Source organism: Echinops telfairi, unplaced genomic scaffold (genome assembly GCF_000313985.2).
Source record: "Echinops telfairi isolate 266 unplaced genomic scaffold, ASM31398v2 ScPeMD7_2;HRSCAF=8, whole genome shotgun sequence".
Classification (NCBI taxonomy): domain Eukaryota; kingdom Metazoa; phylum Chordata; class Mammalia; order Afrosoricida; family Tenrecidae; genus Echinops; species Echinops telfairi.
Window position 1 is genome coordinate 17,103,028 of NW_022103898.1, and position 22,972 is coordinate 17,125,999.

At 50.1% G+C, this 22,972-nt stretch overlaps 1 protein-coding gene across 1 annotated transcript in view; it reads left to right on the forward strand.

Moving 5' to 3' along the window:
• Positions 1-512: 512 nt before the first annotated feature.
• Positions 513-22,972, forward strand: part of LARGE1 (LARGE xylosyl- and glucuronyltransferase 1) — a 619,553-nt gene continuing 597,093 nt past the window's right edge. Inside the window, exon 1 of the mRNA XM_004700723.2 lies at positions 513-582. Within this exon, the coding sequence (XP_004700780.2) occupies positions 569-582 (14 nt within the window). The 5' untranslated portion in view covers positions 513-568. The remainder of the gene's footprint in view (positions 583-22,972) is intronic.

A 22,972-nucleotide genomic window follows, 5' to 3' on the forward strand; every position in this document is an offset into this window, starting at 1 on the left:
TGGACTGCCTTATAGGGTTTTCTAAGTCAAAATGTTGATGGATCCAGTTCACTAGGCCTTTCTCCCGGGGAGCAGGTGTGTGGGTTAGAACAGCCGACCTTTGTTAGCAGCTGAGCACTTACTAAACTGTCACACCACCAGGGCTCCTTGATACACCCTTGGCCAGCAAGAACATGTTCCAACATCCACTGTTCCTTCCATTGTGTCCTGGGCTTCTCAGGAAGGCAGGGGCATCTGGTGGATGGTTAGGACTTGGGTGGGTGTGCATCAGGAACTCACCCCCAGCTGCGCAGGAGCTGGTGCAGGGAACGGCCCATCGTGCTCACTCCGAACCGACAACACAAACACATGCTGTGTGCATATCACCCATCCGGGAACAGCTCAGGGCTCATGCCAGGGAAGTTAAAAAAAGTTCTCCTGCCTGATCCAAGGGCTTTTTGTGGGCGGTGCAGCAACAGTGTCCCCGGCACAAAGTCAGCCCTCTGAGGAGAGAGGTTGTGTGTGCTAACGGGGCTAGGGCTTTCCCAGTCCCCTGGACTCCCCAAGAATCTGTCTCAAAGCCTCTCTGATGCCCGGGCAGAGGTGAGTGGGGCTTGTTTTCTGTGAAAAGGATTGGATTTCAGCATCCAAAGCTCTGTGTGCGGTCAGCTAGGTTGCTCCCTGGCCATTGAGCTTGGCCCCCTGTCCGCCGGGTGCCTGGCTACCTCTGCCACTGTTTGCCTGAGAGCTACTCCCAGCAGCAGTCAGGGGCTGGCCTGCCCACGGTGGCCGCATCGGAGAACTCGTCTCATCGACATGGGGACGGAGGTTCCAGGCCACTAACGAACTGCCCAGAGTTGGCTCCCCGCTGTGGCAGTGTCGATGAAGGTGATGATGAAGACGTGGAGGAGGAGGAGGCCATTGTGTGCGGTGGAGTTGATTTTGACTCACAGGGGCACCATGTGGCGGCCTGGATCTGCTCCCACAGCGTCTTTCCCAGGCAGTCAGCTCTGTGGGAGCCAAAGGCCAGGATGTTGCTCCCTGGGAGCAGCTGGTGGGTCCACCCTCCGGCCTTTCAGTTAGTGGCAGAACACGTAACCAGGACGCCACTATAGGCACCACAAACAGGAGAGCAGCTACTAGTTGGTGGTGGTACATTCTTGGATCGTGAAGAGTGCTATCTTCCTTTCTCTGGGCCGAGGGAGCAAAGCAGGTGGCTCTGAAGAACAGACATGTATTGTCCCTCGGTCTGAGACTGGGCATCCAGTCTGGGTGTGGGCCTCACCGGTCATGTCCTTTCAGGGCTCTGAGAGAGGAGCTGGGGGCACCCCTGGCGGGGTCCTGGTGGCTTCCTGCGCTCAGTGGGATTGCTGTGCTGCTGACACTGATGTCCCACCCCCCTCCCCAGTGTGACCGTCTGCCTGTCTGTCCTCTCTTTTTATAAGACACCACTCATAAAGGGCGTTGTTAGTCACCCTGGCGTGGACTCCAGTTCATGGCCACTCCCACAACCAACGGAATGAAGGGTGGCTGGGTCCTGTGTCCCCTCCTGCAACCTACCTCCGCTCTAGGGTGCTGCGTGTCCCAAGTGGCCTCCAACCAAGGGGCTCATCTTCCGGCTTGACATCGGACCATCTTGTGTTGTGGGTTATTGTTTTCCATTGGCCTGATTTCTGGAAGTGGATCGTCAGGCCTTTCTTCCTAGTGTGGACGCTCTGCTGAAGCTTGTCCACTCTGGGTGACCCTGCCGGCATTTGAAATCTTGGGGGGCTGGCTTCCGCCCTCACAGCAACATGCCAGCCACCACCGTGCAGTGGGTGGTGGGGTAAGGAGGGAGTGCCCAGCCCACTGTGATACGACCCCTCTGACTTAACCGAACGCTCCTGAGAAGCAAGGACGGCGATACTTCCTCGCACGTACTTTGGACCTGTGGTCAGGAGAGCGAGACCAGCCCCTCACGTTTGGTGAAGTAGAAGGGCAACAAAAAGGAGGAAGACCCTCCACAGCACCTGCAGCGGTGGGCTGTCAACTATCCGAGACTTGTGAGGAAGGGGCAGGACGGGGGCCATTTCCTTCTGTTGTCCGTAGCGTTACTATGCGCTGGAACTGACTGGACGGCACCTAACAACAGTGTAACTGATAGGGGCGCTGGTTTGTGCGTTGGGCTGCTAAATGCAACGTAAGCAGTTCAAAACCACCAGCTGCTTCGTAGGAGCAAGACGAGGCTTTCTACTCCCGGGAAGAGCTGCAGTCTCAGAAACCCACAGGGGCACTCCTGCTCTGTCCTGTAGAGTCAGCATCGACTACATGGCAGTGAGTTTGGTTTGATGTTTTCAAGAACTTACCCAATAACATTTTCGGAGAAAGAACACAGGGTCAGGGATCAAGCATTCAACTTGTCTTTTTTGTGGGGGGACACAGCTGAGTCCCTAACAATGGCCTTAATCATCATGGGGGCTCACATTTATTCTGTGCTGGGCACTGTCGGACCACTTGATCTGAGAGCAGCCCTGGATGAAGGCTCGGCTCCCCTTGCAATGCCTTCCATGGGGGTAGACTCTCAGCCTTCAGGATGTCCCATTATCCTGACACGTGGGACACTGTGGGTGGGCCAGGGTGAAGGGCTGACTGGAAGGTTGGTGACAGGACACCTCTCTGTTTGCGATCATTCCCACCCACCGTCCATATGACAGCCCTGCTCCCAGGACAGTTTACTCCTCCTTTGTCAACTTTGAAATAGACAGGACCTCTTGGTGCTGGGCCACTTCAGATGAATTAATGCCAGCAACAGCAGCCCTCTCTCAACTGCTATCGCTGGAGGTGCTGACCCTAACGGGAATTTTTCTCCGAAAATGACCAATGATCCTGTTCCTTTCATGCCGGCCTCGCAGGCTGGACAGCAGTGTCGCTCAATGTTCTGTAGGTCCCCATGTGCTGACGCCATGTGAGACATGGCGGGCTAGTTCAGGGAGAGGTCCTGTGGATGGAGGAAAGCAGGGGAGGAAGGAGACGTGTGTTGGGGTGGGAGAGAATGGATTAGATAGGTGGATTGGGCACGAAAATCAGAAACTTGCCATGTTTGTACCCTGAAGTTTATGCGGTTTTTTCTTGAAGATGCAGTTCAGGCGTCCCCTGCGTTCCTTACATGGGTTAAGCCATGGGCTGCTGACTGCAAGATCAGTGGTTCAAACCCACCAGGCCCTCTTGGGGAGAAAGATGAGGCTGTCTGCTCCCCTAAAGATGTGCAGTCACAGAGACCCCAGGAGCAGCTCTGCTCTGTCCTGGAGGGTTGCTATGAGTGGAAGGTGAGTCGGTGGCAGTGGGTTTGGTTTTGGCCGGTGGCCTCGGGCGGTTCTCTGACTGCCACATGTGAACTTCAGTTTCCCTAGCTGCTCGTACTAACGGAATGAAGTGTTAGCGAGGCTGAGTGACTTGCCGTCCCTAGATGAGGTGGGCCCTGCTATGTGCACACGGGGGTCGCACCTGCCCCAAGCCCATGGCCCCTTCTCCCTGCTGCCAGTTCCTTAGAGCTCTCAGGTCCAAACAGGTGTAGTCTTAGAGTTTCCGGGCCCTGCTTGCTTTGCAGTTTCAATTAGGGGTGGATTTTTTAAAATTCTGGAGCTAACAGCCTTGCTACAGAGGAGTCTAGATATCTATGGAAACACACCTAATTTTAGCCTTGCCACACTTAACACACTTCATGTCAACCAAGGGGGTGCTACTGCACCAGGTCAGGGCCCAAGTGATACGGAAGCGCAGCTGACTCTGAAGGTCAGGACCAGTGCGGAGTAGCCAGCCTTTGGCCTGCATGGCAGAGGATAGGTTGGCTGGACCCGAGTGCATGGGCCCGGAGGAGTCTAGGCCCAGGATACGGCCCTGAGGTCCAGGAGGATACCCGGGCAGGCCTGCAGGAAGAAGTGTGGGCTGGAGGGAGGGGTGAGCACTGGTCACGGAGGTGTTTTGAACTGAGGAATCTCCCTGCTGCCTTTCAAAGTCCCAGCCCCTTTCAAAGGCTAGTGCAAGAGCTTTCTCTCCTCCAAGTCTCCACTGTTAGCATCAAGGAGCCCAAATGACACCAGTCAAAAGCTTGTCCGCTCAACCGGAAGGGAGAAAGGGCCTGGCAGTCAGCTCTCGTCAAGACTGCAGCCTTGAAAAGCCCCGGAACAGGTGTACCTAGGCTGGTCTACTCCGGAAATCGATTCCGCTGCACCCACCAGCAACAGCGTCCACCTTCCGAGCCAGCTGCCCCACTGCCCTCTGATCATTCTGTTGAAGCACTCCTCTGTTTCGTGTTGAGGTTAACCATTCCTGGTGGGCCCTCCCCATCTGACCCGGAGCCCCTCCAGGCCAGCCTCGGTCCTTGTCATGTCTGTGTGCTGAGTCAGCCGGGGCAGGAGTAGGTGCAGAGCAAGTGTGGTGACTGCTGGGGTTTGACCTCGCCGTGAGCTCAGCATAAAGTCCTGCTGGTGGCATAGTGGCTTACCACTTGGGCTCTTTACTGAGAGGTCCGCAGTTCGAGACCTCCAGCCATGCCTGGGAAGAAAGCTGAGGCTCTCTGCTCCCGTAAAGATATATATAGTCTCAGGAACCCACCGTTCCCATTCCACTGTGTCCCCTCGAGTCACTCTGAGTGGGGGTCAGCTCAGTGAGGCTGGGTCTTGGCTTGGCAGTTTCACCTGTTAGGAAGATGCGTGTGACACCGTGTGTGGAATCCCTAGAGACAGGGAGGGGCCCCCGTGTGCTACAGCCAATGGACGTGCCTATTAACGGAAAGTTTGGAAGTTCAAGTCTACCTACAGGTCCCACAGACGAAAGGCCTGGCCATCTCTTCCGAAAAGTCAGCCACTGGGAATTCTGTGGAACACACACAGGTCTACTTGGAAGCCCATGGGGTTGCCCTGAGGTGTTCTACTGGGAAGACCGACCTGGATGGGGGAAAGACACTGCCTGTCATTTCCTTCAGGACTTGCTGGGAAGTCACAGGGGTGCAGTGGGTCAGGGGTTGGCCTGCTGACCACAGAGTCAATACTTTGAACCCACCGGCTACTTCTCTGGAGAAGGATGAGGCTGTGTTCTCCAGTAAAGATGTGTAGCCACAGAAACCCTGGGTAGGTCCCTAAGAGTCATTCTCCACTCCAGGGCACTGGGCTTGCTTTCGGCCTGGGGGATGCCATGCCACAGGCAAGGCAAGAGCAAGCCACAGTGTCCTGGGTGTTGGATGTGATGGAGCCTGGGAAGGAAAGGACATTCGTCATTTGAGGATCTGTGGGACATACTTGTCCGTCCACTTCAGCCCATCTCATGTGTGCTGGGCAGTACTCAAGACGAACAGTTTCGCACTGACACTTGGTTGTGTATTGTGTTTTATTAACATAAGCCACATGATGAGTGTGGTACACCTGTCATTTCTCAGGTGTCACTCTGCAGGGTGAAGTGGGTGGGTCACGGTGGGCCGACTACCTCTCTCAGACCCCAGGAACCACCCGCAGGGCCTTGATCACACACGTCTATGGGCACTTGGGGACCTGTCTATGGGCACTTGGGGACCTTTCGTAAGCGAGCGTCTGCTGTGACCATTTGGAAGCGAGGCTGGCGCAGATGGGAGCAGCTGCTGTATGAATTCTTGTGGTGAGTGTCCATCTGCTTCGTCGTGTTCTTTTCAGCAAGATGAACGGCACTGTGGTTGGGGTGCACTGGGACCCTCTAGAGATGGACGGGTGGGCTATAAGGACGGGGACCCATGCAGGCTACCAGCCCCTTCTCTGACTTGAACCACAGCCCCTCCTCGGAACACCTTATCTTGGCAAACAGGAACCAGTATCTGACAGCCTACCTGGAGTGCCGTGGAAGCAAGGCCGGGCAGTCTGCCTCTGTCAAGGTTGCAGCTAAGAAAAGCCCTTGGAGCAGTTCTGAAATTCAAGGGTGTTGCCAAGCATCAGCACCCACAGGGCTGGCGCACTTTATTTAAAACTGCTGTTCCTGGGCTAGCTGACGGTGCTGCCAGGCAGACACTCCCCTCTCCCCACTCCCACCCCCACCTCCAGTCTGAACAGAAGGAGGCAGGGCGCCCAGGAGATGAGAAAACTGGCTGAGCTTATCTTACTGGTGGGAAGTGTTGTTCCTTTTGGGTCAGCGTGCCCGTGCGCACAGCAGAGTGAAGCAGCTCCAGCCTTGGTCTATCGTTGGGCTCGTTGCTCCATGCGATGGCGAGGCCGCTGTGTCAGCCCTTCTCCCCGAGGGTTTCCCTCGTTCTCGTTGGGTAAGAAGTAAACTGGATGCCATGAGGCTTCACAAGGGGGTGTTGGAAATAGAAACACACACAAAGGGCCGGGGCAGCCTTCCTCCTCCCAGGAAGCTCTCCCCAGGGACTGGATGAACCAGTTCTGGAATGGGTGCTGCTCAAGCCGGCAGGTGCTGGGAGAGTCTGAGCAATAGGGTGGCTTGCCTGGAGCGGTTCTGCCCATCCGGGGCCAGCGGAAGGCAGTGTGGTCCCTGAGCCGCCCCAGGGAGAAGCCGGTGTGCTCTCCTTCCTCAGTGCTGTACAGGGCCAGGAGCAGCCCCAGCTGATGAGCTGAGTCAGAGCCGAGCCTGGAATAGAAGGCAGAGGGCACGTGTGCGAAGACCATCACTCTGACAGACATTGAGGTTTAAGAGTCCTGTTAAAGATGATGAACCGTTTATACGCGACACCATTTGCATGTACACACTGCTTTATAATCAGCTAATCGTGTCGCCTGGCAGCAGCCCCTCAGTTACCTTATCCACCACAGGGTATTAGCTTGGGATCACTCAGGGGCCGGTTCACTACTTATACATTATCGAGCTTCCCTTGACTTCCCTTGCCCTCCAACCCCTTTTGTCCCCTCCCTTCTTTCCTTCCTTCCAACCATTTATCCACCCTTCCATTTATCCTTCCTTCATCTACACACTCATCCATCCATATACTCACCCACCTACCCACCCATGCCCATCCATGTCTTTATTCATCTATTTGTCCATCTACCCTTCCGTCCTTCCATCCACCCACTCATCCATTCACGCATCTGTTCATCCACCTGTCCTTCTGTCCCGGTGGTTCTCAACCTTCCTACTGCTGTGACCCTTCCATACAGGTCCTCATGTGGTGGTGACCCTCAAGATCCCAACCATAAAATTCTTTTCATTGCTACTTCATAACTGTAATTTTGCTATTGTCATGAATCGTCATGTAAATATTTTGATATGCAGGATGTATTTTCACGGTTACAAATTGAACATAAGTAAAGTATAGTGATTAACCACAAAAACAATAGGTCACTATAGATTGTGAAATATTTATTTCTAATGACAAGTAAATGGAATGTTGTCTTGAAGCATGGTGTAGCTTGGGTAACAGTCTTCATGCTGGGTACTCATAGGTGGGCGTATCTGCATGTGGGCAGACCCATCTGGAGATGAATAGAGGAGTGGTGTCTCCACTCCTAAGACCATCCGAAAAATGTTTTCTGATGGTCTTAGGCAATCTCTGTGAAAGGGACGTTCGACCCCCCAAACCTTAACATTATTTTTGTTGCCATTTCATCACTATCATTTTGCTACTGTGATGAATTGGGCGACCCCAATGAAAGGGTCATTTGACCCCCTAAGGGTTGAGACCCACAGGTTGAGAGCCGCTGCTCTAGGACTGGGTGGAACGGCCCCTGTGAGTTTCCAAGTCTGTAACTCATTATGGGCGGAGACAGTCTCGTCTTTCTCTCTCGAGGCAGCTGGTGGTTTCCAACTGCTGACCCTGTGGTGTGCAGCCGGGGCTCCTCGCCTCACCCTTCGAGGGACACACAGAGAAGCTTGCAGTCTTCCTCAGGACAGTGGGACACGCGAAGGCTCCATTGCTCAGTGATTGCTGTGCTGCCCCACCCCCAGGGGAGCTTGCCCTGGAAGCAGATCTCTCAGCCAGCTGCTGGATCCACGTGAGTGCAGGCCCCGGTGCTTCCCTGGGCTGCCCACATACTTTCTTCTTGTGGGGCTTCTTCCCTCCACTGGCTGTGAGCTCCAAGAGGTGGTGGTGGTGGGGGGGGGTTGCTCTGTGTGATAGAAACTTCTGGTTGTCACCAACATCCAGCTCTCTCCTTCCAAGGACACTGGAATTCTCCACTGCCCTATCCTTTGGCAGTTAGGCAGGGCCCTGTGGCTACTTCCCGCTGAGGAAGGACAAGCCGAAGTAGTCACTGTGTCCTTCTAGCTAAAGCCTGTGCAGTGGGTCCTCTAGATCTCAGATCCACTGCTCAGGAGAAAGATGAGTATTTCTACTCCCCGTAGAGAGTCACACTCTCAGGAATTCACCAGGGCAGTTCTACTCTGCCCTGTAAGGTCACTGTGAGTCAACCTGGACTCGATAGCGAGAGTTCCGTTTGAGTTTCCAAGGCTGTACATTTTTATGGGGGCTGAAAGCCTCATCTCTCTTCTGAGGAGCGTTTGAACTGCTGACTTTGTGGGTAGCAGCCCAGTGGTAACCCAGTTCCCCAGCTGGGCTCACCATAAACCTTCAATTGGCTAATTGAGCAAAACGCAAGGAAGCACAGCACAGTACAATGAGGTGCGCCTGTGCCTTTTTCTGAGTCTCCATTCCGGGAACTCTTGTCCCAGGAAACTTGCCGAGGACCCAATGTGCATCAGGATGGGGGAGGAGGTGAAGGCCTTTTGCTCCTGTTCTGCAAGGGCCGTTCTCTCTGGAGGGTGGCGAGCGAGTCTCTATCTGTGGAACCTTCCACCAGCCTGTTGGATCCAAGCAACGCTGGCCTTTGTTTTCATCTTTCAACAGTTGCCTTCAGCTGTTCCGAAATCAGCACACATGCTAACCCATCCTCATCGTCAATGCCGGGACACAGGTGGTCTTCGTCAGGTTCGCTCCCTTGAGGCTAGGCCTTTCCCCGCCGGCTTGGCTGCTGCGGTCAGTTGCCTTTGAGTCGATTCAGACTCGTGGTTGACCCCACCTGGGTCAGAAGGGGACAGTGGGTGCTACATGGGGTTCCCAATGACAGATTTATTTATGTTTTAAGAAGTGGCCCTGAACTGCTTTCTTAAGCTTGCACCGAAACAAACTGTCCCCCGAGGTGCACCTATTTTACCGTGGAACAGCATAGCCAACTTAGCTACTTCAAGTTAGAGAACATTGCATTTGAAGGTGCACAGCAGCCAGGAGTGCACACAGCAACACCGACTGTGTCTGTGGTGCTCCGCCTGTAATCAGAACACAGAGTGGATACGGACCTTTGACTCTGGAATGTATGCTGTGGGAAGTCACGTACAGATGTTTTCCATTAACTCCGGTTTCAGAGTAATCAGGAGAAACCACTGTTGACGGTGAGCAAGCAAATAGCAATAAGGCTCTTTTTTCTTATACTTTTATTGGCATGTACTTCACATCGCATACCATGTGATTTCCGATCATATTACGATTTGTGCAAACATCAGGGCACTTTCTGAACATGTTCATCTTGTACGTGTTGTTAGTGCCTCATCCCCCGCCCCCAGGCAATGATCAATCCAGTTACTGTCTCTATGGCTCGGCCTATCATGGATTTCATGTACAGAAAATCGTACAAAACGCAAACAAAAAGAAACAACAACTAGACAAAAACATAGGGAAATCTCAATAAAAAAGCAGAAAGTATTAAAAACGGAAACAACTTTGAAATGGGTTAAAAGAGAGATCAGAGGATGAGGTGTTACATTTTAACCGAACTGCATCTGCCACAATAGACTTACATTGCTCTCTGATAGCAAGACTACTCACATCCCTCCGCTATGGTCAGAGGGGAGTCGCTGGAGGCTTCATTCATGTAGGGACCCAGCAAATGGATTTGGGGCTTCTGTCGTCCATAGTCTTCAGCAGACAGGGTGTTACAAGATAAGCTCTGATACTGATCCCTCCTGATTTGGATAGTAACCAGGCTTGTTAAGTCTTCTTGCTTCCCCAGTGTCAGCATGTCTTTGTTGACTAGGTAGCAGGGCCCAGCTTTTATTCACTAAGCGCTAACTGAGATCGATCCGTAAGCCTTTCTTACTAGTCTGGAAGTCCGCTAAGCCCAGTTCAGTATCATCATACAAGACACACACACATGTCCGCTAAGCCCTGCTTAGTATCACCATACAACACACACACACACACACACACACACACACACACACACACACACACACACACACACACACACACACTTCCGAGAGCAGACGCGCGTGAGCTGTGTTGGTTAGGTCTTTGTCTTGGATGACAAGCATTCTACCATGGACACCAACCAGTCTCCTAAGGGCCTTCCTGAAGACCAAATTAGACTGAAACATCGTCTCTGAAGTCTCTCTCTCCTGGAACTAAAGGTGATCAACCGGGAGATGGACAAATAGAACAAGACACAGATGGAAAATCCCACCGCAAGTGAAAACTAGGAACTATTTCCGAGTGGGTGGCACGTTAGGCTACTCATCACAAGGTCAGCAGTTTGAACCCCCCAGCTGCTTCATGGGAGAAAGATGAGGTTTATAATTCCTGTCAGGAGTTACAGTCTCAGAAACCCACAGAGGAAGCTCTACTCTTGTCCTATAGCGTCGCCATGAGTTGGAATCAACTCAATGGCAGTGGGATTTGGTTTTGTGAGGAGGCCCCACTGGATGCTCTTCTGTGGGAGAACCATAGCTGAGTCCGGAGCCCAGACCTGAGAGGAGGGGAATCCTGAGCCCGTGTGAAATTAGGCACCTTCCAGCCATACAGTCCCCTGGGCTGAGAAGTGGAGTTTGCAAAGGCGAGGAGCACACAGAATGCCTGGCTGACAGAGATGCTCTGCAAATGGCTAACGGCTCTGAATTGGTTTCTAAATGTAGGCTCTGCAGATCAGACCAGGCCCTTGAAGGTTTGTGGCCAGATCAGCCCGCTATCACTCATACCACAGTGCTGGTGTGTTTGGTGTAAGTAACAAGTGCCTTCTCGGGCTCACCTCTCATTCCACGATCCGTGACACAGAAGTTCCTCTCTGGCACGTGGGCCCCTTTGTAATAAACCAGAGATCTTTGGAGGCTAGGGAAGCGTACTTTCCTCTTGCTTGGTAATTAGCCTTGATGATTACACTGTCTTTTCAATTGTGCTTTATTTTTGCTCTCCTGGAATTTATCAAGTGGCCTCTTTCTGTGAAGGTTACTCTTGGAGTGAGTGAAGCAGGCTCTTGTGCGCGTGTGTATTACAGTGGGGGTTGCTTTACAGTTTTTAAAAACCAAGGAGCTTGCTGGGGAGAGCAGGTGTGGGCAATGGTGGACACAGCAGCCCTGCCATTCTAAAAGAGGCCACATGTTTTGAGGACCAAGGCTGTCTCCCCCCGCCCCCCACCCCTGCACCCCTTTTCCTTTTTAGCAGACAAGTGATAAAGCCATTATTCCTCACTTTTATTTTAGCTTTTGTTGTACAGTTAACAAAGCTTCCTGACCAATCTCAGGTGGTGGATCTTCTGTGTCCAGGGAAGGATCCGTTTCTTTTAGATTTTATTGAAACACATGATCAACTCTGACCCTGTGGTATATTAACTACTGGGATGTAATGCTGCTTTGGGGCTGTTTCTTGGATGCAGGTGAATTTGGGTGGGGGGTGGGGATGTGTTTGGTGCCCTATGTAATGCCCAAGAGGAAATGGAATCATCTTGGTGGGCATCTGACAGGCGAGTGGGCATCTAGCCCTGCTCTCCTGGCTGCCTGGGGGCCAGCGGGAAAGTTTCACTGTCACACCACGTTCTCATCCACAGGGAACTGAGGGGGGCTCTTAGGGACTCATGAAGCAAAGAGCCAAGGGAGGGGGCTGCTGCTATTCCTTTTCCCATCCCTCTGATGGTTATTTAGAGCTGTGTTTTCCTAAAGGGCAATACCGTCCCTTGCAGGGGTGCCAGAACCATCTGTGAGGCTCCGAAAGCAGATACCTACACTTTATCCTCGACCATGGGCTGTGGTACAAGCCTTCCATTGCTATGAGAGCGTTGAGTAAACACACACCCCTTATATATGAATAAATAATATACATACACATATATACACATACGTGAATATACTATACATGTATGTGTGTTTTCTCTTTCTGAAAGTGGGTGCTAGGTCCAATAAGCCAGGGAACGTGTGAGTTAGCCCCTGCCCCAAACTAAGGAGCTCTGCTGGGCAGTCATTAAAGTCCTGGGCTGCGAACTGAAAGGTCAGCAGGGCAACCCACCAGCCACTCCACAGAAGACAGACGTGGCAGGCTGTTTCCATAAAGACGACGGGGAATCAGTGTGGGCCAGTCCTGCCCTACAGAATGATGAGCCCGGAAACTGAAGATCACAGGTTGGTAGGTGCAGTCGTGTGTAACCAAGGTCAGCGAAACATGGTCAGGCGCCGGCAGCTCTCAGGCTCGGTTGGCCCACATGGGGCTGCTCCTCAAGGCAGACAGTGTTCCAGCAGGCAGGCAGGTGGCAGGGTAGCAAGAGAGCAGATCTCAGAGCACCTCACTCATACAAAAGGCCACACCCCCATTTGATGGACAGGTTTAACTCCACCCCTTGCCTGGAGTGCCAAAATGACATGTAAGCATCCAACTACTTCACCAGAGATGAGCTGTTGAGAGGACTAGATGGGCTCTTGAGAGACCCAAGCCTTACCCTGGATTTTACTACATATGAGCTCTAAACAGCTCTAAGCTTTAGATCTGCAACTGGTGACAGGTAAGGTTAATGATCCCTCCTCCTAGTTTCATCCAACAGGGAGAGAGAGCAGAGGCAGTGTTATGGTTAGCTATTGAACAAGGCCTTGCTCTACTTGTGTGGGTGTTGGGGAGCAGGGAGTGGGATGGGGGAATGCAGCTTCAAGGTGTTTCACCCATCAGCCAGGTGTTAAGTGATTCCTCTGCCTTGAACTGCTCAAACATTAGAAATGAAGGTTGCCATAGGAACCTTGCCATTGTAACTCCGAAGATACAGATGTGGTCACGTGGTCTACTTTTAAATGCTCTTTAGGTTACAAGTAAGTAGGGGTGGGGCCGGAGGGTCAGCTGGAGCATACGTTGTGGACGTAAACTGGGGAGGGGAGCGAGCTGTGGGTCTCTTGTCCTCCACCAGGTGAGGGACCTAGGACGCATATGTCTACCTGTCATCCACCTCCCCTCCACCCTCTGCTCCGAGTCAGACTTTTTTGTTCAAGGATGTCAATTGTAAAATGGTTTTAGCTAGGTTATCCTTCCAAATACGGTTATCAGTTCTACCTGTTTAGAGGGCAAACGCTCCTCCTGTGGTCCTTCAGGTGGCGGTGATGATGATGATGAGGACCATAATTCCATCTCTTTTATTGGGCGTTTGCCATCTGCAGGTGCTTATTATCATGCGCATGCGTTCTCTCATTTAGTACTTGTGAGAAGCTCATGATGATCTCTCTCTGCAAAGGAGGAAACGAACTTTTGTTGATGAAGCATCCTGCACCACCGTCACACAGCCTGCAGGTCTCCTGGCCAAGCTTTGAGCTAGGTCCTTTTGGTCCCCTGTACTGGATTCTAAAGATTCCACTCTCCCGGCCTCTCCCAGGCAACCCATGGGTATGAGAGCTGTAGGGAAAGCAGCCATCTTTCCCATGGGAAAATGGAAGTTAAAAGGGGTGAAATGCCAGTTCCAAGGTCAGATGCCCAGTGATGTTGGGGCCTGGGTGAGGGGCTTGGTTTCCTGAGCTTGTCTACTGAGGGGGCTGACTCTGGTTGGGGCCGCCAATTGTTTCTTGCTTTTCATTGGGCAAGAACTCAGGCTCCAGAGCCCAACTGCCTGAGCACCCAGCCTAGCTGCACCGCTGAGCCGCGAGGCCCCCTTGGACTTGCTGCTTAATCTCTTTATGCCTTTGTGTTTCCTCAGGTGGAAAATTGGGAAAATAACAATGCTGACACCATCAGGTTGTGACAAGAACCAAAGGAATTGATACATGTAAAACTCTTAGCCTGGTGTTTAACGTGTGGTTAAGGTCTCAGTTAAGTGCTACCTGGTAAGAACAGATGTGATTCCTTGTTGGAAGGTTGTAGGCCTGGTACAGGTCGATCCCACCCAGTAGACTGGCCTTTTGGCCCTCGCCTCCCAGACCCGATGATACTGGATGCTGTTGACGTTGAGAGGGCCTTGAGAGGTGTGGTGGAGAGGCACCAGCTCATGAAATAATGATGGATTTGCCAAGTCCACCAGGTAGCTGGATGTTGTGTGAACTGGGTGTGTGAGCACTGGGGTTCCGGGGAAAGGTTGGTTTTGATGTCCAAAGGGACAGGCCTCTGCTCCTTGAGATGATTCAGGGAGACAAGGTATTTCCTGGCCATTGAACTTGATGACACGTAAATCAGAAAGGGTGACGCGGTTCTATGTTGCTCTTCTTCATGACAGATGAGGAGCTTGGTGAGTGAATGTCCAAGGAATGTCCGCTGTGATTGGGTGCAGACAAGGTGGATGGGATGCACCAGTGGAACACATGCAAGCAGAGTGAGTGAAAGGGGAAGTGTGCAGTGGAGAAGGGAGGACCCCCCTATTGTGCATTGTCTTTTAAAGCCTTTGTCAGAAACTGTGAGGTAGTGAAGACAGCCTTCAGAACAGGAGGTATCCCGTAAGTTCTTTGCCCAGGGGGAGTGAGGAATTGTGGCTGCCATCAGATGCCCCGGAGTGGATTTCAGCTCAGAGAGACCCACAGTACACTCTTCTGCTCACTAAGAGGTCAGAGGTTTGAACCTCCACTTCCCTATGAACGTTACCATGTAGAAAACCCTGTGGGGCAACATAAGGTCACTGTCCGTCTAAAATGATGTGATGTTATCCAACTAAAACAGTAACAGTTTGGGATGGATTAAGGACCCGAACCAGCTTCTTCTCTTTCAGAGTCCCTCTGGGATGGGGGAAATTGTCTCAGGTGATTGCTCAGATGATAACTCAAGTGATTAGTTCAAGTAAGGAATCTTGACTTAATGTTGACACGTTGGCCTGCTAACTGCAAGATCAGCTGTTCAAAACCACCAGCTGTTCCATGGGAGAGAGAGGAGACTTTCTACTCCCATAAAGAGTTAGTCTCACAAACTCACAGGGGACAGTTCTGCCCTCTCATATAGGGTCGCTGTGAGTTTAGATGGGGCAGTAATGTCAGTGAATTAGGATTTGAGGACCCCTATCCAAACCATTGCCTTCAAGTTGATTCAGACTACTAAACAGAGTGAGGTTCCCAAGACATCACCTTTACCCAACAAACTGCTATGTTTTTCTCCCCCAGAGCGGCTGGTGGTTTTGAACCCTTGATGATCTTTTGGTTAGCAGCCGAGTGTTCAACCACTGTGGAACCAGAGCTTTGTTTTTAGGATCCAGTGCCTGTAAAAAAGAAACAACTGGATATGTGTACCTCCGAGTGTGACCTTGAATCTGATCCACATTCTGGGTCCAGCTAAGAAGTGATCGGAAATATGGAAGGCAGAGGAACGTGTTAAGCACAAGGTTTGGAACTTGTTTGAAACGGCTCATTCAAGTACCATGAAGCAAAATCAGAACAGACCTACCTGAAATTTTAAAATCTGGGTGAAGTGCAATGAGAACCAGAAGAGAACTTTTATGGGAGGCTCAGAAGAGGCACAGGGAGCCCTTTCAGGAGCCTGGTGCAAGGGGCCGAGTTATTGGCCAGGACTGTGGAGGGCAGCACAGACCAGAAGCAGTGAGGTTGGCTGCCATTTTTGAATAGGGCACTCCTGTTTTTTTGAGTCAGCCAATCAATAGACTTGATTGCTATGCAACCTGCATGCTGCCTTTGTTTCCTAAGAGAGAGATTAAATTTCTGGCAGGGCATCAACCTATAATGCTTTTGGTTTTCTGGTTCACACACATTTTACAAATTCGGGTCCATTTTGATTTTGCTTCATTAGCGGTGACTGAACTGGGAAGACCTGGTTTTGAAGCCCTGGCTTAAAAATGCATTAAAATCTCTTCAAATTCATCCAAATGTGGACAGTGGGAAAACATTAGAGGAAAACCACTTAGTTCTTCACCCAATAAAATGAAAGGGGAAATAATCATGAAGCAGTGATCTATTGAGTCAGAGGCAAATGACTATCAACCCAGTGAACTGTACAGGGCCTACTCTGATCCTGATTTGAATAAGCAAAAGTCGTTAAAAAACTAAAAGTCAAGACAATTGGGATAATTTACAAGCTGACTGGATATCAAATGATATTCAGCCCCCTGGCCCCTCAAGTGTGCTAATGAGATGGAGAGCGAGTGGTTCAAAGTCTATATCTTTTGGAGAAATATTACTGAAATGTTTATGAACAAGATGATAAAATATTGGGTCATGCTTAATCATCAGGGTAGAGCTGGAACAGTATTGGCCACGAGTTGATCATTATTGATGCCAAATCCTGGGCCTATGAAGATTCTTCTTTTGAGTATCTTTTGAGGGTGTTTTTATAATACTGCTGCTACTCACTTATTGACTATCTCGATTTCTGACATGTTATTTACAGCCATAGGAGGAACAATCTACCACTGGAGTGTGTTGCACATTCATGTCACACATCTGGCATGCGAGTAACAACTGATTTGGGGTCCCACAGCTTGCCTACTGTGGGTGAACTTGGGGATATCATCTTTCCTCTGAAGCTCCAGCTTCCTGTTTTTAAAATCTGGTGGTGCTTTGCCCCCACCCCCACTTTCAAAAATAATCCCCAAATCCAAAGTTTGAAGCCAGAGTAACACTGGCTGTGTATGGCTCAGGTTGTGTAGGTGGTTTGGGCATTGATGTAATGACATAATTGGGGAGCTGTGTAGTGATGAAATATGGCAGCAGTATCGCAATGTAATGTGGTGCTTATGTCCTGATGTGGCCATCTTCCATTTTGTGAGCTGATGCAATCAACCTCCATTTTCATCTGCCACCGATGTCTGCATAATGTCCTGCTCTTTGGATCCTAACTCTGTCAATAAGTGAGAAGTGGGTATCGTTTCAAATAAAATAATAGTCAATTTAGTCAATTGTTCAGCCCCCTTACATAGACTTGTGAAATGTGATTGTAAGTAACATTTGAGAATGTTCAAACATGGTGGGATCTTAGATTCCTGACCTGGCTCTGGAGTCTTGGGAGAGAGATTCAAGTAGATGGGACTCCAAGGATCTCATAAATACACTTTAGTCACATTTGCACGTTTATATCCTGGAGTTTCTTCATGAGCTTCTTTTAAGGTTTTAAGAGGGGAAAGAAGTTCGGAAAGCACCAGAAGGAAGCGGTTGTCCCCAAGTTCACATAGGGCGTAAGTTGTAGACCCCAGACTTACCCTCAGCTGTTCCTCTTGAGCCCAGTTGGTAGATCCTCCTGGCGAGGGGCCCCAAAGAAGGGCAGGAGACCACCTGCATCCTGGTGTTGAATGCTACTTTCCACTCCCACATGGAGGGTGCACTAACATCATTCTCAGGAGTCAAAACCCCAAAGAAAGAGCCCTGTAGGGGTGAGCTCCCTGCTGCCCCTGCCTCCCAAGTGCTCCCTCCCCAAGCCCTCTGCCCGAGCTGGGCAGTGAAGCCCTGTAGTCAGAACGAGACATCAGATTTGGGAAACTAACAGCCTCGATGGGACTCCACGAACTGAAAGCCTGCATGTTGAACTCTTAATCATTTTTAGCACTTGTTTCACCTGCTGCTCCTTTCCGTTTGCCTTCAGTAAAGCTACAGCAACTTGGAGGGACTTGAGAGATGATGCCCTGTCTTTCAGGGTCAGGGACACACACAGAGAACAGCTGAGATCCAGGGTTGAGAGCTTTGTCTGTAAACATCCCACCCAGTTGCGCATCCAGACAGACAGACCCCAAGAAAGGAGGGTCATGTGTGTAGGATGGGTGTCCCCCTGAAATAGGTTTTCCAAGCCCTGGCCCCTGTAGTTGGTATGCTCCCATCTGGGAATGGAGGTTCCTTGTTAATAAGACAGTATTCGTATAGGATGTGCCCTATTCTCTTTAGAGATACAAGTGATCTTGATCTACAGTGGTTTCCATTCCCCTGACTGTACTAAGTCGGTTCTCTGGACACGGAATACTTGTCTGGTTTTCATTAATACTGTCTTTGAGCATCAGTGTCTATACATCTGGCAGTGGATTGGATAGCAAGTCATGTACCTGAACATCTTTGAGGGGACATCTGAAAATAACATCAACAAATTACACGTTGCAATATCTTACTAACTAGATTTACAACAACCACTGAAAAAAACAGAAACAAAATTAGATGTTTGTTAAAGTGCATTGAATAGATGTCCTTGAATAGATGTCCAATGTCGGGCTGCTCGTGCAAGTAAAGCCTGTGGAGACCAGACAGAATCTTGACAGAGGAAGGAACCTCAAACACAATCCACTAATAGGAGCCCTCTGGGATAGTGGATACAGGCAGTTCAAAGCCATCAGCTGATCCACAGGAGAAAGATGGGGCTTTCAGTCTCAAATCCACAGGCCCAGTTCTACCTTGTCCTGTAGGGTCACTATGAGTTGCAAAAGTAGTGAGTGAGAGAGCCACAGAAAAGTATTGAGATCTATTCAAACAGCAGGCTCCCCAAGTTCTGGTTTTCATTGGTCTAAAACAGATTAAGGAAGCAGAGATGGGGAGGGGGGAGAGGTGTGGTGATGCCAGGCCACATGAAAATCACCAAGGGACCCAGGAAGAGAAGCCAAAAAGATAGCAGGATGCTTCCCTAAGTATTAGGAACTGAGAAGAGCTTCCCCTAGGACCAGAAGCCCAAATTTACACTTATGGTCCCTTAAACGGTGAGAAAATAAATTTTCGTTTGGCTCTGCCACTTGTGTTTTACTATAGCAGCTCTAGCTAATTGAGGTTGTTGTTGGGTATTGCCGAGTTAGTTCAGCTCCTAGAGGGCCTGTCCACAACAGCTGGAAACTGCTCGGCCGGACTGACTAGAGAAATAAATCCAGTGACCCTCATGTACGTGTATGACAGAGCTTTCTATCAAGAAGTAGTTCTATATCGAGCAAACATCCCAGCCCAGTCCAACTCAAGTCCTTAAGTTCAATACTAGTCCATGAGTCCCTCTTCAGACTCACACAGCCACATGCAATGATGCAGGAGGCAGGAAGATCACAGAAGGGTGCGTGCAAAGCCCTGTGGATTTGAGGTCGGTGGAAACATGATGCTCTGAGTCCCAGGCTTGAGTCTGGTTTCAGAAGGTTTGCTTTCTCTTGGTCGAAAGTGCATGTCTTGGCTGTCAAGGTGTGCGGTAGAGAGGGTGCCAAGTCAGGGAGGGAGGATGGTATGTGCAGTTAGGGGACAACCACCTGAGCCCACTGCCATGCATTCAATTCTGAAGCCTAGTGACCAACCCCACAGGACAGTGGAGTCCCCAGGCCGTCCACTTGGCAGCAGGAAAGGGCATATCTCTCTCCCGCGAGACCACAGATCTTTTGGTGAACAGCAGACCGCTGTCACTGTGGGTCATCGGTACTTCTATGAGGAAGATACCGCCATCACTTCTGACGGTAGAACTGCCTCAGAGGGTCAGCAAGGCTGTCATCTTCCCCGCAGACGACCGCCATCTTTCCCCCACCGAGCAGCTGGTGGCGTACAGTCATCTGAGTCTTGGTTGGCAGCTGAGCGCTTTAATCTGGAGTCTCCAGTCCTTGTTAGGTGTCATGGAATTGGTTCCAACTCAAAGCGACCCAAACACTCGGGTCCTGCACCATCCTCTCAGTTGTCCCTCTGTCAAGCCCATCATTGCAGCCAGTGTGTCAGTGCAGCTCCTTGAAGACCTCCCTCGGTCTCTCTTGACCACGAGGCCAAAGTATGTGAGACCAAGTCTCACCATCCTTGCCGCAAAGGAGCATTCCGACTGTACTTACTCCAAGACCGGTGTGTTTGTTTGCTTGATTGGGCAGTCCATGCACTTTCACTATTCTTTTCCAGCACCATAATTCAAACACCTCGATCCAAGCATCCTGCATTCTTCAAACTGTCTTTCTTGCTTTTCAAGACTTTGAAGAAGTCTTGTGCGGTGGATTTGCCCCAATGGAAATATTGTTTGAATTCTTGACTGCTGCCTCTGTGAGCATTGATTGTGGATCCAAGCCAGACAAAATCCTGGAGAGCGGCAGGCTTGTCTCCATTTGTCATGATGTGGCCCATTGGGCGGATTGGGAGGATTTGGATCTTCTTTGCAGCACGTTGTAGGTAATCCACACTGAAGATTGCGGTCCTTGATCTTCATCAGCAGGTGTTTCGAGTCCTCCTCACTTTCAGCAAGCTAGGTTGTAGCATCTGCATATCACGGGTTGTTAACAAGCCTTCCACCAGTCCTGATGCCATATTCTTCTTTGTCGAAACCAACATCTCTATTTGCTCACCAGGGTTCCCTAGTTAGAGGAGCAGCACTGTATAATTCCCTCAGGCTAGGAGTATCGGCATCGGCGCCGTCTTTTTCAGTGCTCTTCCTATCAAGATAGAAAATCCCAAGAAACATGTAACTTCTCCTTAAAGCCGGCAGATCTACTAGTTTCATTTAAAAAAAAGGTGATGGCAAGTCTATTTTTAATTTTATGTTTTATTTTACAAAAAGTCCTACTGCCGGAGACTCTAATCTCTAAGTGAATAATAGGTGTCATTTTAGAGTTGTGAATAGTCTGTGCTGGAGCCTGCGTTGAGGGTACTTAATAAATAGGGCCAGGGGCTTTACATTAGTACAGGGACAGAAATAGGTCAAAAAGCTTTTGCTTCTTCCTGTTGAGTGCAGCATGCTGGCGTTCCAGGTGGTGGAGATCCAGAAGAGGGACTTTGATTTAGATAACGGGAGCCCTGCTTAATCTTAGGAAATGCTTGTTTTGTAAAAGGGACTTGGCTTTCTTTGAAGCTCTCTGAGCCGTGGATACATATTTCAGACTCTTCGTGGTGGCCAAGGTCCCTTTCCAAAGTCTTTTGTCCTCTGTCATTCACCCCTGGGGCTTTAAAATAATTACCCACACTCTGTAGAACGGAATTTCAGATCTGTGCTTGTATTACTCTGGGTACTTAGGAGAAACAAATCCACAGCAACTCATGTATAAGAGAGAGTTTTATGTAAAGAAAATGTGCATCACAAAAACATCCCAACCCAATGCTGCCCAAGCCCACAAGTCCAACATTAACCCATTAACCCAATACCAGTCCACAAAGTCCTTCACCTCACAAAACAGAGGCAATGATGCCGACTGCAGGAGGAAAGCTGAGTCAGTGAATGAATAAGCATCTCAGCACTGGCAGGGGTCTCCACACAGCCGCTCCAGCACCCAGGGCTGCATCGGGATAGGTCCATGTAGCTTCTCTTTGAGGATGTCTTGTATGAAGTCAGTCTTGCAAGCTGAAGCAGGGAACTGCTAAGGCAGCTGCACCCTGGTGCGACCATCACAAAGCAAAAGACCCGAGAGCTAGAAAGATGAGGCTCACCGCCCATTTATCCCTCTGCCTTTCAATTAGCCCCACATGTGATTATCGGCCAGGCTGGCACAATTAACTAACTCAGTGCTCAAATCTCGATTCTTGTCCCTGTGTGTCTGGGTGCCTTTCGGAATGTCACGTAGCTTCTGCTGTGGACATCTTGTGGTTTTGCTCCTCTGCAAAACCACAACAAACTCAACTGCCATCAAGTCAGCTAATGCATATTGACCCTTTAGGACAGGGTAGATTGCCCCTCTGGATTTCTGAAAATGCACCTCTTCATGGGAGTAGAAAGCCTCCTCTTTTTCCTGAGGGAGGCTGGTAGCTTCAAGCTGCTGACCTCGGGGTTAGAGGGCTAACATGTAAACACAACGCACCAGAGCTCCTCTTGGTTTCGCTGCTTGACATTTATTCAGTCTGCTCTCTGTTCCTAGAAGGTCCGCACAGCCCTGTCTGCAGAGGCTTCAGCAGAAGCAACACCTGGAGCCTGGCTTCTTTGTGAGGTGTAGGACATGGACTGATGGGATTGGCTGAGGGGTGAGCATGACCAAGTCAGAGCCAAAGAGAAGTGGTGAGACTTTTGTAGGGTCTCTTGAGGGTGGAGGTGTTCTAGGTGGCTCAAGCATCTAAATGCTCATCTGCTAACCTCAAGGTTGGTGGTTTGATTCCAGTGAGTCATGGCTCAGAGGAAGGGCTGGGCGATTCACTTCCAGAGGATCCTGAAAGCCCTATAATCTCCATAGCAATCGTGATGTCATTACTAAAGCTCCTGAGTCAGTTCCATGGGATGTTGTGTTTACACGGTCTAGACCAGTATAGATAGAATGATGAGACTATCTGTTTAGACGTGCTAAAATATGTTTGCTCACTTATTCATTTATCCATTTGTGCACCACACCTCTGCCAGATGTTGAAGCAACATCTTTTCCCCTTTTCCAGGGCATTTCTTGGTTTCCTGGTGAGTCTATGGACAGAGCTAGTTGAGAAGCTTCTGTTAGGGAAACATACTTTTTCTCAGGCTCCGTGTTCACTCATTCTCTTGGGATAGATATTATTCTGTTGTGGGAGTAGTCCATTCCTCTCATAGTTGGACAGATTGTTTCCTTGTGACAAATAAAAACGTGGCTGGCTGCCAAGGAAATCTGAGCAGGTTCACGGGTGCAGTGGGGGTGTAATGGAGAGACGGACAGCTATTTCAGCAAGATCTCTTAGCTGCTGCAGTGTGGGTTGGTAAAATGGGTGGTTCCAGAAATGGTTGAGTTCTACCACCAAGGTCTTTCATCAGAAGACAGAAAATAGATATAATTTCACTTTGTACTGTGAATTGGGTGAAGGTTTACAGACCGGATCATTAGTTTTATATCCAGTGGTTCATACACATTCTGTTTGATCTTGAATTTCAGTCTTTGAGGTTCTAATGGTTCTTGAGTCCCTGACGACTGAAGACCAATATCAGCTGGGGGTACCCAATACAGCATATCAGTACTGGGAAGGTCTCCTCTAGCACAGAGATCAGTGGGGGAATATTGAATCGTCTGGAGCAACGGTTCTCAACCTGTGG